The 16,222-nt window shown below is 37.6% G+C and overlaps 1 protein-coding gene across 2 annotated transcripts; it reads left to right on the top strand.

Annotated features, from left to right (window-relative positions):
* The first annotated feature begins 91 nt into the window (after window positions 1-91).
* On the top strand, window positions 92-14,056 carry LOC146767532 (uncharacterized). Of its 2 annotated transcripts, none has more exons than XM_085577653.1 (6): window positions 92-5,260; window positions 7,216-7,545; window positions 8,410-8,523; window positions 9,350-9,483; window positions 12,258-13,183; window positions 13,869-14,056. In XM_085577653.1, exons 1-5 carry the CDS (start codon window positions 5,206-5,208, stop codon window positions 12,417-12,419), a joined length of 795 nt encoding a protein of 264 aa, XP_085433779.1. In that variant the 5' UTR covers window positions 92-5,205; the 3' UTR covers window positions 12,420-13,183; window positions 13,869-14,056. The 2 variants fall into 2 exon arrangements, with proteins under 2 accessions (XP_085433779.1, XP_085433780.1); XM_085577654.1 differs by having other exon boundaries at window positions 13,923-14,052.
* Window positions 14,057-16,222: the final 2,166 nt, after the last annotated feature.

Raw genomic sequence — 16,222 nt, 5'->3', positions numbered from 1 at the left:
TTGTTCAATGGAAAAAAGACCTGTGTTGCAAAGTGAGCATATTGAACATTATTTTGCTAGCTATTGATGGTTTTGAAGTGATTGCTTCTATGATGCTTCACTGTGGAGCACTAACAAAATCATATTAGTCCTACAGTCTTGAATTGTCTTTCTAATTAATAGTGCTGCTAAGAGTCTTCGCGTAAGGTTTTTATTGTTAGAGAAGATGAGTTCCAAATCACAGAATAGTGATTGATCAAGTGGTGGTTCCTACATGCAAGGAGAAATGCCTGTTGTGTTTCAGCTACTTTGTCTTCTGGACAAAAACTGCAAGGTTTCTGCTTTGCTGTAAACTGAAATGGAATGTAGTGTTGTAAATGCAGGCAAACCTGATGGGAAGAGATGATGATGTCTGACTCAGTTCAGAAGGCTGAATGATTTTTTTATTATAATTATGCTAAAATACATTAATATACTATATAAAGGAAAATACTAAAACTACAAAACCTGCTTGTTCTATCATCTCTAACTAACACAACTCGTGACCCTCTCGCTCGAGTCCAGCCACAGGTGCATTGGATTGGCCATCAGGCTCCAACAATCCTCACCAGAATTCAATCAAGCACTCACTCCAGGCAAACAGTTCTCCAAAACACATTGCACATGAGAAAAACAAGGAGCAGAAATAGAAATTGTTTCCTCTTTCTGTCTCTCTGTGCACCTCTATGAAAAATTCTGAGAGAGAGAGAGAGAGAGAGAAATGTGCTGCCACAATGTACTGTTTGTATTCCTTAGCCCTAGGTTCATTTAAATTGTGTCTCTTTAAAATTCAGAACTGATGAACTTTGCCTGACAGAATCCTGGTCCTGGATGTGTCAGGGTAAACTGAAGCCAGTTTGACAGCAGAAGGTGTGTCTTGTCCCATGGCCAGTAACTGACTCATCATGTTACCTGAAGGAGGAGCAAACACTGTTCTTGTGATGCTGTGAACTTTCTTCTCAGGCTCAGAGGACGTGCACAGTGGTAGCAGGAAATGTTCCAATAGCAGCAAGTTGAAGTTAGCTATGGAGTACTGTGTGGGGAGGTTAAACTGGCAGTGAGGGCAAATTCTAAGCAGATCTGATTGAGCAGCAGAAGGAAACTTGGATAGTGACTAATTTTCCCAAGAGCTGGTATGGATTTTTGTCAAAAATCTTTTTTTTTTTCTGTTTTGGTTCTTATCTCTAGACAATGTGGATGTGTAGAATCTTACTCTGTTCTCATGCCATTGGGCATCTCTACTTATTTTGCTTATTCACCAGCTGCCCACAGCTGAGATGAGAATCAAGTCAGTCACTTCACTGCAGTAGTAATGATGAATTATGCTTTGTGCAACACTGTACAAACCTGTATTTCAGATAAATGAAATATAAAACTGAAAGAGGAAATAGGTTTAAAAGAGAATAGAAGCATTTTCAGCCAATTAATAGTCCCAAATCTAGAATACTGTAAAAATGACATTTTACTGTGGTAGTTGTTCTAAGTTACTTTGGCTATTTAGCAATAATTTTCTCCATATGGAGACACTGTTCAAGAACAAAGGAAAAGAGTGAAAAAGGCCTTTCCAGAATACCTATAGGGAAATAGTTTTGCTGAAGACCTGCACTGGTGGTCAACTTTTCTGTGCAGACAGCCTGTTTTGCATCTCATTGAAATGACTGCAGAAACTGTCACATTCAGTTGTAATATTTCCAGGCTGTAAATATTTTGTGATGTGCCAATCAAACCTGTCCTATTGCAGTAGAAGCCATTTTCTTGCAACATAGGAAGGGGAAGCACATAAAAACAGTTACTGTGATGCAGTAAAGCATGATGGCAGGTGGTTTTCATTTTATTTTGTATATGTATTTGGGAAATGAAATGTGTTCAACTAGGTCATTTTCCTTAATTCTACACCTTCCTTTATTCCCTGCTTGGTTCTGCTGTGGAATATAATGCATGGGTTACACAGATATGATTACACAGAGGTATGACTGAAGTGGTGTTTGCTACTACAAGTGATGGTAACAGTAAGTCATGCTGATAGATTTAAAAAAACTGAGCTGTTCCTTTAGTGAGCAATTGCATGGTCAGTCCTGGCCAAGCAGCAAAGGATCCTGCAGCTGCTACCTCTGGGTGCTGCTTTCCCAGGAGGCAGATTGAACCAGGCCTACAAAAACCTTCTTATACAGGATAATACAAGCAGGAATACCTCATTACCAGCTGATTTATCTCTTTGAGGGAATTTCTGTTTTGATTAGAGGAAGCTTTCTGATTTAAAGGAAGAAAAAGAACATAAAAAGGAATATTTTATCTGGAGTTATTTCAATGCAATTGGCCATCAGGGAATAATTTGCCAGAGTCAAATCTTGTATCGCACCAGCGGCATCCCAGACTGTGGTCTGTAAAAAGCATGGCATTCCTGCTAGAAGAAGATGTCATTCCATATTTTGTATGTTCTTTTTCCTGAGAAGTCTCAGCCTAAGCAAATGGAAGCCTGCAGGCACTCAAATCTCAGTAGAGTGACCTGTTTAGTAATGATCCTTTTTCTGCTGCATAAAAAATTGATAGAAATCAAGCCAAATACTACTTCAAACCATACATCAGACAGGACCTGCAGAACAAAGAGAGTGGAGGTAATGTTCTAACCAGAGAATAAAGTCACACATGTGCAGCATGTTTGTGCTATGGGAAGCCTTGGTGTTAGTTTCACTTCCACACACATTCTCCTCACTGATGCTATCTATTAATAAATTTTCCCAGTTGACAGTTACACCTCAAAAAAGCTGCTGTCTCGTTAATACCTGTATTACAAGCTCTCAAACAAGTCTGACATACAGGTCAGAGAGAAGGAAGAGAGTTTAGATCCTCTTTGTTTAAAAGTTTCAGATAATTTTCAGTATGCCTCAACTGGTGCTCTTTGAAAGTAACTGAGAGAAGTTTTGGGAATAGAGATTTGCAGGAAGTGTTTGGAGGAGACTGACTCTGCACTGAGCAGCTGCTCTTCAATCATCTCCAGCACACAGGTGAGTAAGCATACACCTTTAGAGAATCCAAATTCATCAATGCAGATTCCAAGGTTAAATATGATTGAGTTGCAGAAAGATCCCATTAGTGTTTATTTTCTTTCTGTTGTAGATTCTTTCCTGACCCACATAGTTATTTTGTGTGCTACACTTATCCTGGCAGCAAAGGTCACTTCAGAAATTTTGACACCATATTTTTCCGCCCACTCAGTAGTGCTCTCATGAGAATTTGTGAGGTTGTGTTGTAAAATGGTACCGAGAAGTTACCAGGGCTAAAAATAAACCTTTCAGCCAATCCCTTTTTTTGTGTGCTAGTTCATTTTATCTCTGACAGTAGATGGTTTGGACTAGAACCAAAGTATCTCTTAGAGTAAATACAAGCTGCTATCCGCACTATGGAAAAACTTCACCTAGTTTCTAGATAAATTATTCTGCATGTTGGAGCTGCCAGCTGCACAACTTGACACTAAATTCAGAAATCCAGTTATTTAAATACAAAATAAAATACTTTTTTCCTTTGGATTTACACATGCATGTGTATGTAAATTTTTAGTGCAATCTATGTCTTCAATCAGTATTACCAAAGCATGAATGTGAGCAGAATTATTTACATAATAAAATAATATCCCTAACTATAAATTATTTGCTTTAATAAATCCTTTTATTAATTTGAATTTAAAGGTAATTTTTGTGTCCTTACTAGTTCTAAAAGATGATAAGTCAGCTGGATGCCATCAGAAATGGGGCTAGCCTGCAGCACTTTGTGACATTTATCTTTGCTATCTTCTTCCTTTTAATTTTACCTGGCAATCTAAATATCACTGAAACTTTATCTGTAAGGTAGATACAGAGAAGTAGATGAGCTAGTGCACTGTGCTTTTGTTGCTGATAACTGGAAGGAACAGTGCCTTAGGTTCTACATGTGACTGTTTCATCATTACAAAATGTTGTTCAGTTGTTTCTGGGCACCTGCCCAGTGCTACTAAAACCTGCTATTAGTTCTAGGAAATTAGTGGCTGACAGATTCTTAATCAAGTTTTTAATATAACTGATTTATATTCTCAGCATGTTCTATTTGATTTATTTTTTCTCTTTTTTTTTCCTGTCATTGCAATTTTGACATTATCCAACTGAACATATTTTTGGGACAAGTTTTTCTGGCCTAGTAACTACGTTTGAAACATGGAATAAAATTGATAAGTTAAGAAACAAATGCAATATTTTGTCTTCTAGGGAATGTCTCTGACCAGGCCATATCAGTGTTTCTGGGTTGGAGCAAAAATCAGTGCTGGAGAATATTAAGCAGCATACAGTTACCCACATTTGCAGAAATTTTTTTAATAATTGATAGCAAGTAAGCTTTACCTTGATGATGTGAGCTTAGGTCATTTTCTTTTAACCCATGTTTATAATCTTCCTGGAATGAGCTTTAGTTAATGTACATGGCACTGTTTAATTAATTAATTAATGCAGCTGCATCCATAGAGGTGATGGTTGATGCAGTGCATGCACAGTGAAAGGTCCCCACTGGTGCTGCAGGATGCTGGGGCCACTTTGAGTGTGATCATGGAACTCAGCCTTCCTCTGCTGCTCCTGCCAGAAGAGTTCTGCTGCTGTTAAGGCAAAAGTACAAAAGTATTTCTCACAGGAGGGAAGAATTCAGGCAACATTTCAGCCAGGAGGCAATGAAATGTATGCTAAAGAAAGACAGGAGCAATACTTGACTTTGGTGTAACCCATGTGCAGTCGTTGTCTCTCACTCTGGATAAGATTCATCTGGTTGGCTGGAAGAGGCTGCTGACAGCAGCTGAAAAAACCTCACCTTTGTAAAGTGCTTTTAAATGAAGGATTTTAGGACAATGGCAAATGCTGTCATGAAACTCCATATGGAAAACCAGTTCTTCTTTATGTCATACCAGAAGAGAGACTAATCTAGGCTGAACAGCAACCAGTTAAAACACAGTTTAAATGTTAAAGAAGAAATTATTTGATTTCCAGTAGGATGTCTGAGTTCTGCAACAGCAGTTTTGCAGAGTGTAGAGAAAAATTTGGCTGCATTTAGATTTTGTCATCGTCACCACATGAGGGGAGAGGAAGTTAAGCTGCAAATTTGACACACTTTCATTTGGTGTTTTGTTGATCTTTAATGAAGGTAGCCTGATGCAAATGCTAATAATTCTGCATGATGATCATAATTTCAATGAAACTTCTTTTAACAGTGTATTTTGGCTGCTTAGGTAAGTGTTGGGGGTTTTTTTTTGTTGTAGTTGTTTTGTTTTTAGGTAATTGTGTGTAAATCTTGAGCTGGATTTAAAAAAACAAACTTATGGTATACCCACCTCAAATACACATGTGAGACAAGGAGAATATTTACTGTTTTTTCATAATGCTGAAAGCAAGATTAAATAGCATGAGAAATCAAAAAGCATTTTCACAAAGAAATTGTTTCAGGGAAAGCATTGAGGAATAAATTGAACACTTCAACACCCAAAATGATGTTAGGTTAAGTTTTAGGACTTCTGACATTAATATTTTTTATGAAAAATGCTGAATGTAGAATTATAAAATCTTAAGGATAATTTATTCTAGATCACATAGGTACTGAAGTACAAAGCAAAAAGAATTCATGATTCTTATTCAATACAAATCACAGTGGATAATGCTGAAGGTATTCCATATGAGTTTAAAAATTAGCAAAAAAAAAAATTTCAGTAATATTTTTCAGAAAAACAGTAAAGATGGAAATATAGCACAGTCAATGGCACAACTGTTTTAAACAACAAATCAAATTAACAAAAAACCTGAAATTGGTGATTATTTCTTTAACTTGAACAACTTAGAAGCTGTTATAGCTGTTCTATGAGGTTGTCATTTATACACTGCATCAATTATTTCCCTTATTTTTTTCTACTGCTTATATTATCCCTATACTGTCCATATTATTTTCTACAAGTTTTTAAGTGTTGCATTGTAAAGATGGAGGTGCCTGACTCCTTTACTTGTGATGAATGTGTGGATTTTTCTATTGAAAAAACAGAAAAATTTATTTGCATATTTTGATAAAACTGATCAGATGCCATTTTAGTGTGAGATATGAAAAAAATTGTCTAATTAGTATGTCTTGCTGTGAAATATGCCTGAGTGATAAACAGAATAACATTTAGAAGAAAATCATGCTATTTACTCTTATTATTAGTCCTTCCCTTTAATGTTGTAAAGGATAGAAAAAAGGAATTGCAATTCTTCATATAGCATATGAAAATAATTGTCTCAGCAGTCATGGAGATAGATTTTATAGGATTAGCAATTTTGTAATGAGCATCAATGCCATTAGAATGTAAAAAGAGTTATCTGATACCCACATAGTGGATTCCCTCTAGAAGAAAATACTTTGTATATATATTGCACAATGTCTCATGTATCACTCACTTTGCATGCTGGCAGTGGAAGAAAAATGTTCTGAAAGCAAGAAGAAACAAAAACTTTGATTTCTACTGATACTGTCCAAGTCAGTCTTTTCTTAAAAGCCAGACAAGAGACCCGATGAAAGAACAGGGTAACAGAACATTTAACCTCTTATTAAATGAAGGAGGTGAATTTGATGTTGTAAACTGCTTGTCAGCAAGTACTTCATAGAAGAAGTTGAAACCAAATGAAAAAGCTCACCTCTAAAATGCTGTACACTTGTCATTCATTAGAAATAGTGCTGGACAAGAACTCCTACATGGGGACAAAATTTGCAGTGTCTTTTTCTTCAACCTTGATGAGCTTTTCATTATTGAGTAATGAATCATTCTGAATTACTTCTTTTGTTCCTTCTTTATGGCAGAGAGTGTTTAATATACTTCAGACTCAATCACTTTTTATAAAGCTTTTTCTTGAAAATATAAATATGTTTACCAGCAAGCATGCAGAAAATATTTGTTTATTGCACACAAACAATGTTTGAGGACTTTAACACATCAGATTAAAAGTTTACTTTAGCCAGAAAACAATTGCCAGCATTAAAGGGAAAAGCGAGGAGTAAGCTTGAAAATTAATGTTGTAATGATTTTGCAGTATTAATTGTTATTTTAAATGCTTATTTTAATATTTAAACTCTTCTTTAATGTTAGATTATTTATTTTAAAAACAGATTTCATTATACTTCTTTGTTGTTTTACCTTTTAAATCTATGTGTATTTCTCCATAGCTACAGGTTCCAATAATTTAAGAGTCATCCAAACACCAACAAATATAAATCTGTCAGTTGGAGACAACACTGAAATCACTTGTATTTGGGAAAAAACTATTGAGAGGTGTAGAGCACACTGGTATTTTGTTAATAAAATGAACATCAGTAAAAATATATCATCAAAACTTCTCTATTCATCCAACACCACCCGTGAAAACAAGGATGTGCTAGTCATCAAATCCGCCAATGTAAATGACACTGGATTTTACTACTGTGAGATAATTATTGAAATACCTTGCTTTAAGAAACTACATGGAAATGGGACAACAGTGATTGTTGAAGAGAAAGGTAGGCTATATGGATTTGTGTCTGTAAAATTGTTGTAGCTAACTGTTTTATATGTGCTGTGTCTCCCTGTTTTTTTACCAGTCATATTCTAATTTCTACAGGGGAGCAATTTATGATCCCAATTCTAAGTTAAGCATTGAAAATCATGAATGCAATTAGTATTCGCACACAATTAAAATTTTCAGCAATAGGAATGACATCTGTTTAACCTTAAATTATTAATATAATGTAAGATATCCAGAAGATAATTTACTTCCTACAGCTAACTGAAGACATTTTGCACCAGTTCTGGAAGATGCTGATCTTCAGCTCTTTTTATACCTCTCAAATGCAGACAAAGACTGGGGGACTAGCTATGGTTAGACCTTTAGCATTATCAATCATCACTCACCTGCTGACTGGTCCAGTCACAGGAAGCCTTTCCAATCATGCAGTACACTCCAGTTTTGTACAGTATTTTATACTGTGTGTCAGCTGGTTCAAAGGGAAGCACAAAAATTATCAAAGATTTAAAAAATATCAGTGCCAGATAATCAATGAAGTAGTGTTCAAAATGGTTAGAAGTGAATGTAGATTATTTTAACTCTTTAACAGTATATTAATGTCCTAAAATGAGTTAGGGAATCTGATGTCTTATGTGGTCAAGTACAAGCAGAAAACTTGTAGTGGATGCTGGGGGAGGGAGGATGTCAATCTGCAGGAGCCGTAGGAGGTGCTGACATTACTGTCCATCAGGATGCATCCCTTAGGAACAGAAAAGTGACCTTGCACCTGATTCACTCTTGAAATAATTTTTAATTTTACCTGCCTTTTCTATTTTATCTTTAAACAGTACGTCACTTTATTTAATATTTATAATTGCAGAAGCTCACTCACTGGAAAGGAGAGGTTTGGAAGCATGGGCCATCCTTCCTTTTTTGGTGGCAGTGGGAAGCGTGTATCTTCGCTACAAGAAGAAACAGCTCTCCCCCCTATCTGGTGAGTTACTGTATTTCCATTAGCACACAGAAGTCATGGGTTTGCTTTGAGATGGCTGGAGAGGTGCACTTAAGAGGTATTTCAGTGTGTAACTTTGCTCACCTGGTCCTGGTCTGCTGAGGCATCTCGAGCTGACAGGAGGGATCAGAGGCACAGCTCATAGTTCAGGTGAGTGTTCTTGCAGCGTCCATCCTTCTAAGGAGAGTCATCACTTAAACTGAAGATCTTGACCTGGCTAGGGTATTCAAGGATATCAGTTCTGATAGTTTCTTGCTAATTTCTGACTGAAAAACTGAGGAGCCAGAACTTAGCTCTGCCACATAGTCTCTTACTCCTGGTAGAGACAACTGGAACCGACATGTGAAAGACTCAGCCTTGAACACAGAGTTCTGTTTTTTCAAGCTGTGATTTCTTTTTAGTTAACTATTAATTTGGGTTGGTAGGGGGTTTTGGTGGAAAGTTTTGTTTGTTCATTTGGGTTTTTTGTGTTGTTTGGTTTAGGTTTTTTTTTTTCAAAATCTAGAACTTTAAGGGTGGAAGAAATCATAGGAAAATAATGGTGAATGACAAGGTGCAGGACAAATATAAATGTAGGGAAGCTGTGAGCAGAGGGCTCAGATCAGCGAGATAATCTAAGGCAGCCTCTTAAGTAACCTTTGGGGTTGTTTTCAGCTTATTTTTTTTACAGCCTGATTACCACTCTAGTGCCTGTCATCAAGCCTAGTAGTACAAGAGCTCTGCACTGTCCATTTTGGAGCTTACAGAGCTCTGGTAGAGTGTAGCATGGACAGCAAGCAAGCACTGACTGGAGCTTGGGTTTTATCAGGTGCTGCACAGATTCCTGTGCTGACAGAAAGGCAAGAGCAGGAGCAGAGACTTGAGGTGGAAGAGCTTCATAGGAGACATGAATCCTCCGGGGAAGCAGCTGAGGAAAACTCATCATCTAATTCTGCTGAATGGGTAAGAGGTTTATAAAAAGACTCTTGCTATGAGAGGGTTTTCAAAATGAGGCACTGGGGAGTGGATGGAACAGAAAGCACACAACAACCTGCTGTTCCTAGGACAGCATCTTCCTACACATGATAAAGATTTAAAGAAAAAAAAAAAACAAAAAACACACTCAGAAGTAAGAAGAGGGATATTTATGTAGTAGGAAAGTATTGAAATCTGTTATTATAGTTACTAACACTCTAAGATTATCTGGAGAATAGGGCAGCAAAAAGTGCAGAATATCAATATAGAGACTGAAAGAAAGAAATGTAGGAGAAGTAAAAGGTAGCAAGAAAGTCCTTTTATGTGTAATTGTGTACCAAGCTCAAGGGGCTTGAACCAGCTTCAGCTCATAGGGTCATTAGAGCAGGCAGCACTTGCTGAGAGCAGGTAGCAGATTTCTGGCAAGCTGCTTTTCCCATGAAATTATTCATCTTTTAATTACATTGAAACATAAATTAGGCAAGGGAAAAAAAAAAAAAAAAGCCCTAATTTAACCCTTGCATAGACAAGCACAGTTTTCATTGCAATCAGCTAGACAGGCTTGGGAAAGTCACAGAAGAGATGAAAAATGTTCTAGCCTGTGGTCACAACTGCAGTTACCAGGCTTACAGATTCCTAGGTTCTCCTGTAAGAGAACCTGGCTGCAGCCATGATTTGGTCACAATGGTACTGTGATCATGGCAAGAGAAAATATCAGCATGCAGGTAGTAAAACACTAATATCTATCTTTTATTGAGCAGTAGTCATTGCTCTAAGAAAAAGAAAATACTTGGGAAAATTCATTCTCTGTAAGTAGGGTGCCCCTGAAGCTGAGAGACTTGCTTTAACTGTCATACTAGAAAATTACAAGAATACAAGTCACAATGTGGTCTGGTCATAGTAATAAATTATTCTAATTACTAGCTATGAAGGGATTACTCTTCTGCTTGTTAATATTTAATGCAGATGTAGGAAAACGAGGTTGAGAATGAGAAAACAATCATCCTAGGGGGTGCTGAGTGAAAAGTTCATTAGTAGCCAGTTGCTGCTCAGGATTTGTGTGGATAAGACTACTCTAGAGGATGTGTGAATGCAATTATGATCTTTTGCAGCTGCTTTGCAATTTAGCAACTACCAACTACAGTGATGTGTCATGACATAGGTTCAGCATCTCCCTTCCTGAAAGAGACCTTTTTGCTATTTTAGTGAAAGTAGAAAGAGTGGTTTCATAGTGACATATTTTTAAATGTTCAAGCATAATTGGATGTTACAAATCATTTAAGAGATCTGGTAGGTTAGTAAAACTAGTACATAAAATGTGTATGGATGCCATATTTCAAACAAATTAAGCCAGTATTAATAAGCAAATATTATGGTATCTCTGGAACTGCACTTACTGCCTTTCAATTGTATTGCAGAATGTAATCACCTTAATTTAATTTTTTTTTCTGATTGTGAGAAAGTCTCTACTTACTTGAGAAAAACTAGTCTCACAGTGGTTTTTAACATAACTTACACTTTTCTTTTTAAATTTGGAAATTTGGTGAATATTCTGGAAATCATTTCTACAACAGTGAAATGAAGGTTCTATCTGCCTCTGCAAGACTTGAGTCTCATGCTTTTTTTTATAATTCTTGGTGTTTAAAAGGCAATCCTGTAACACAGAAATTAAATCAGGCCATGGATTATTATTCTCACTTGCATTATATGTCACAGCAACACTATTAGGTCAGGTGACAACACATAGGTGCAAGTACCCAAGGTAACTGAACCTGGGAGTGAACATCCTCATGGCAAAGCTGGCTCCTGTAGCTGTGCTTTCAGTATTAGCACTTGTCTCTGTCTCTGGAGAATCTACCCATGTTTTCTCAGCTGAGATGCTCAGGGAGTGTTTTCCAGACACTTCTGCCAGCTGCAAGGGAATTTGGCCTTTGAAGGAATTCCCAGTGAAGGTGATGACTTTTTCATCAAATTCTGTAGGTTCCAGGCAAAAACTAAGCACTTTTGTAGCATTAATGCAAACTTCCAGCTCATGGTAGCATGCATGATGCTCACTCTTGACTGCAATTCTTGCACAGAATTGTGATCCAGCTTGTTTGGCCATCCCTAGCATGCCTCCTGTTTGACATTTGCCTGGCAGATGCCTCTCTGTGCTGAACATGGCTCATCAGAACACAGACAGCAAACCCCCACAGCAGCGTGTAAGTGTGAAGACAGAAAGCTGCTTCATTACTTCCACCCATTTATTCCTCAGCTTGAGATTTTGATTTTATGTGTCTGTGGGAATAAGTCTTTGTAGGACTTACCTATGTATGTTTAGGAATAGAATGACTTTTGCATTGTCCAGAAGTGCATCTGAATACCACAGCAGTGTTCTAGTTTACTGCCTCAAAAGAGCATCCATCCAGAGGGAAGAGTCTGATGAAGTTTTTTGGAAATATCAAAGTTAAAAGATTAAGGGGATAAAAATGTTTTCCATTTCAGATTTCATAGAATCTGAGCTACACTGAAACTTGATATCTTTAGTATTCTAAAAAAGTATTTTGTGCCTGCTGCCTAATTAACTAAGAGAATTGAATCTGAACATAGGAAGGCTTTGCCTTTCAGCATTACTACTGAGACATTCTTTTCCTCTGTAATTGTAACTTCGTGGCTTGTGTTCCTTTGTGTTTCCTGGGGTTGTGCTGTGTCATGGGTAAAAGTTCATTTTACATCTACTTTATGAGTAAAAATCTTTCCTGGCATTTTCTTTGCTTTTTAAGGCTGTGTCTATGCTTTATGAATCACTTGAAATTTTTTGCAATGAAGCAAGAGGAAAAGATGACAAATCCACTGTGACTATTGTATCTAATGGAGAAGATGAGCAAATCCCACAAACTAGGGCAGCTGAAAAGTCTAGAATGAGACAAGGATCTGCCATCTAGATCTGCCAAGGTACATCTGCCATCTACCTTGACATTCAGAACTATACAAAATATGGCTAAATAACTATGAAACTGAAAAATATGATAATTTGCTGCTGCAAGATGGATTACATGTTTCCTGTCAAAAGCTTGTCAGTGGGACAATATGCAAGAAAAAAGTTGATTCTCAGCAGTTTTTGAATGTTTTGTCACTAACAAAACACTCTAAGGAGTCTCTGAATTTGAAGGATGTGTAATTTAGAAGACTGTCTTCAGCTCTTCCTCTGGTGTCCAGAAATACTGTGTTTACCATACTTTGAAAAAAACTTCTGAACTGAGCAACATTCTCCAACACAAGCATTTCTTCAGGAAGCCCATGTATGAACAGGAGATGGTAGAGAAAACAATTTATGGAGTCTGAGCTCTGAAACTGTCATCAGTTCTGAACACATTACAGAAAGAGGTATGCCAGAAAGGATTATATTCCTGTGGAAAGGGACTATTAGTGTTAATTCATTCACAAACTAGGAAAAGTCTTCCAGAGAAAGAAGTCTTCTACACACAATGAAATACTAGATTCAAATGAAGCTATATATATATATATATATATATATATATATATATATACAGAGAATCTATAATTATTATCTAACTGGTTGAGGAAGGCTGCTTGGAAGAGATAGGGGTGATAATGCTTGTTCCACTTTTGCCAGCTTTAAAACCTTTTTTTAATTCACTGAAGAGAAACCAAAGTTGAAAAAATGAAGGAGAACCTGGCTTCCAAGGTAAGAACACAGGGGAAAAGTTTTGACAGCAAAGTTCATGGCAGTTGTCCAAGGGCTGCTGAATGCCAAGAGTGGATATCTTGAAATGTGAATATGTTTATGTGCCAGGATTATGTCATCTTCTGTTAATGTTATTTTCAGAGCTTAGCTGGAGGTTAGAACATCTTGCCATCAGTGTGGGTAGAAACAACTTCACCGGAGATTTTTGTCCAGCTTGTACCTGGGCAGTGCAATAGACACAAACCAACTTTCCCAGAGCCCTTCAAAACTGCTTGTGTAGTCTAAATGCATGACTGGCTTCTTACTAAATACTGTTAATGAAATATTTTTGGCATATAGCACAACTCGTGGTGTGGCTCTGTCTGTGCTGTATTGACTGCAGCTCACAAAGCTACCTCTCAAATTACTGTAACTCAGCTGTGTTTCACTCTGTGCTGTGGATCCTCTTTCTTGGGTTGTTCTGTAACCTGTCCTGAATTCCCTACTGCAATAAATATGCTGCTGTCTGAACTAGACTGTAAGCAGTGTTCTGTGATTATGTCTTGTATGAGAGAGACTGTTATAATACATCTCCATGGTATTTATGTGTAAATTGAATAAAGCAAAAGAATGTTCTTTTTTTTCTTCTTAAAGTTCAAATATTTTAAAATCCTAGTGTGATTTTTCCTGAAACTCACTATTACAGATCCATTTCCTTTACTGCATGGTGAAACTCTGTCATGTGCCATATTCCTTTAAGGATCAGAGATGGGGATGCTCTGCATTCCTGCAAACCCTGTAACTCCGTTTGCTACACAAGAAAATCATAATCTGCAAAATGCTGACCTTCAGCCCAAGTCCCTGTTCAAGGAAGCTCTCAGTTATGCACCAAAGCTGTAAGTGGGTCCAGTAAATTTCAGTTTTTCTAGATTCTGTTGCTAATTCTCTGTTTTATCACAATGATTCAGAAAAATGTTATAGAAAGCCACAGCTTAATAGTCTCCAAATCCTATTTTCATTACATTTTGATTAAATGTGGCTCCTAACAGCAAAAAATGCTGCCTCCTTAACTGCTGCTCATATATTGTATGTTAACATGGTCGTTTCCAACATCTGTAGAAGCCTACACCCAATTTATCATGACCTATTTTTATCTGTGGCTGACAGTGGTGGCTATGAGCCAGCAGAGTATTTTTAGAGCTCCAGCTTTTGACACCTCTGCCTGAAATATATTAACTTCTCTGCTTCTTGGGAAGCCACTTGGGAAGCAATAAATCCTCCTGTGTTTTACTTCTTGGCCGTTTTGTAAGCTTTAAAACACAAGACTGCTCTGTAATTAACCGTAGGTCACGTTCTAGCATGCATGATCTCAGTTTCAACTGTCTGTTTAGCTGATGAGTATATAATGAAGGCATCTGTCTAATAATAGAAGAGAGTCCTGGGCCTTTGCTTTCAGCCATTTTATTGGTTATTCCCTTTTGAGCAAGCTGCTGAAAAATGATGGTTCCATTCCATTTAATTTGATGTCCAAAGTCCTGTGTTGGGCACAGGCTGAAACATGCTGATTTAGGAGCAAGTCTGACACAATGAATTCAAAAGCTTTGCTGTGTGTTCTATGCTTTTAATGTCTCACCAATGTACTTGTTTTAGTCACAGTCCTACAAATGAGGCTCCCTCTCTCTCTGTCACGCTCCTGACCCTGGTTAGGAGAGATAGGACAGAGCTCTTCCCAATCCATTGCAAAACCATGCAAGGAGTCACATCTTATTTACTCTTCCTAGCACTTAGGTAGCTACTCTTAGTGACTTGAGTACGATCCAGCTTGACCTGCACATTTTCTTCCAAGCCCTGGACTGGGGTTCCTTGTTCTTGTTGCATCCATGGAAGGGGGTGATGGAGCAGGCATTCCCAGCCCCATCACACCAAGGACCCTCAGTGGCAGGCAGGATGATGAGGTGTCCCAATGAACGTATTTGCAGAGCAGCCCAGTTTGTGACTGATGTTCTGTGCCTGTGGGTTAACCCTGAGCTCTGCACAGCCACTCCTCACTCCTGCCTCCCCTGGGTGGTTACAACCAGGGCGGCTGTAAAGGGCTTTTTCTTATCGTTGTTTTTGCTGAGTGCTCTTCTGTCAGTTCTTTGTAAACAGGAAACTGCAAATGCAACTGACAAACAAATACGCAGATCAAAAGAATGTGAAACAATTTCTCTAACTAAGAGAAAGGGTAGGTGATCATCTCTCAGTGTTTCTACATAATGTGAAATGCTGAGATGGGAGGAAGGATTTTTATGATCATTCAAATAAAACAGCTTTGGTTAAGTTGCTGTGCTGTGTGCCGGTGAATTTGGTTGGCTGAGAGTATGTGACAAAAATTAGTTTCTTGTATTTTCTTTCAGAGCAGTCTGTTGGCAGGGCTTGGCAATATCTTATACAGCCAAAGCTGCCCTTCCTAACCTTGTTTCAGGAAGTATTCAACTCCACAGAGGTGGAGGAGTATAAAAAGGGCAAGACAGAGAGGCAACAAGTGCAGGGTCTGTGTTAGGTATTATTAATGGACTTAAGACAGCCAGAGATCAGAGCTATAACTGAACTTAAGAATTTGAAATCATAACAAGGAACTGGGCCTGTCATGTACATTTACTCTGAAATGTTGTCTATTCTTTTATCTGCTGATGTTCTTGTCTTGTCCTAAATTTGAATGCTCAACTCCTCAAGCCAGGAATGCTACACCTGTAAGTTGTCAGGCTTAACACAATTGCAGTCCATGGTTAGGGTTTCTGGTACTGCTGTGGAAATAAATCATGAAAGCAACTAACAGGTGTTGTTCCCTTCTTTACTTTTTAGCTTTTCATTCTGGAGAGAGGAAAAAAGCCATAAGCTTCTCTAACAAAGACAGCACAAAATGGTTGGGTAGTAGGGTGAAAGACACTCCAAAAATACCAAATTTTTTTCTTTTCTCAGATAGAAAAGCTCTGCTTTTTCAGTTTAGCATCTGTACAATATTAAAAGCTGTCATTTCAAGTTTCTTTTTAAATACAGACTAAATCTAAACTGCAGATC

This window comes from Lonchura striata, chromosome 4, assembly GCF_050655825.1.
Source record: "Lonchura striata isolate lonStrDom1 chromosome 4, ASM5065582v1, whole genome shotgun sequence".
NCBI classification, from domain to species: Eukaryota; Metazoa; Chordata; class Aves; order Passeriformes; family Estrildidae; genus Lonchura; species Lonchura striata.
This window is presented reverse-complemented; position numbering and strand designations above follow the sequence as displayed.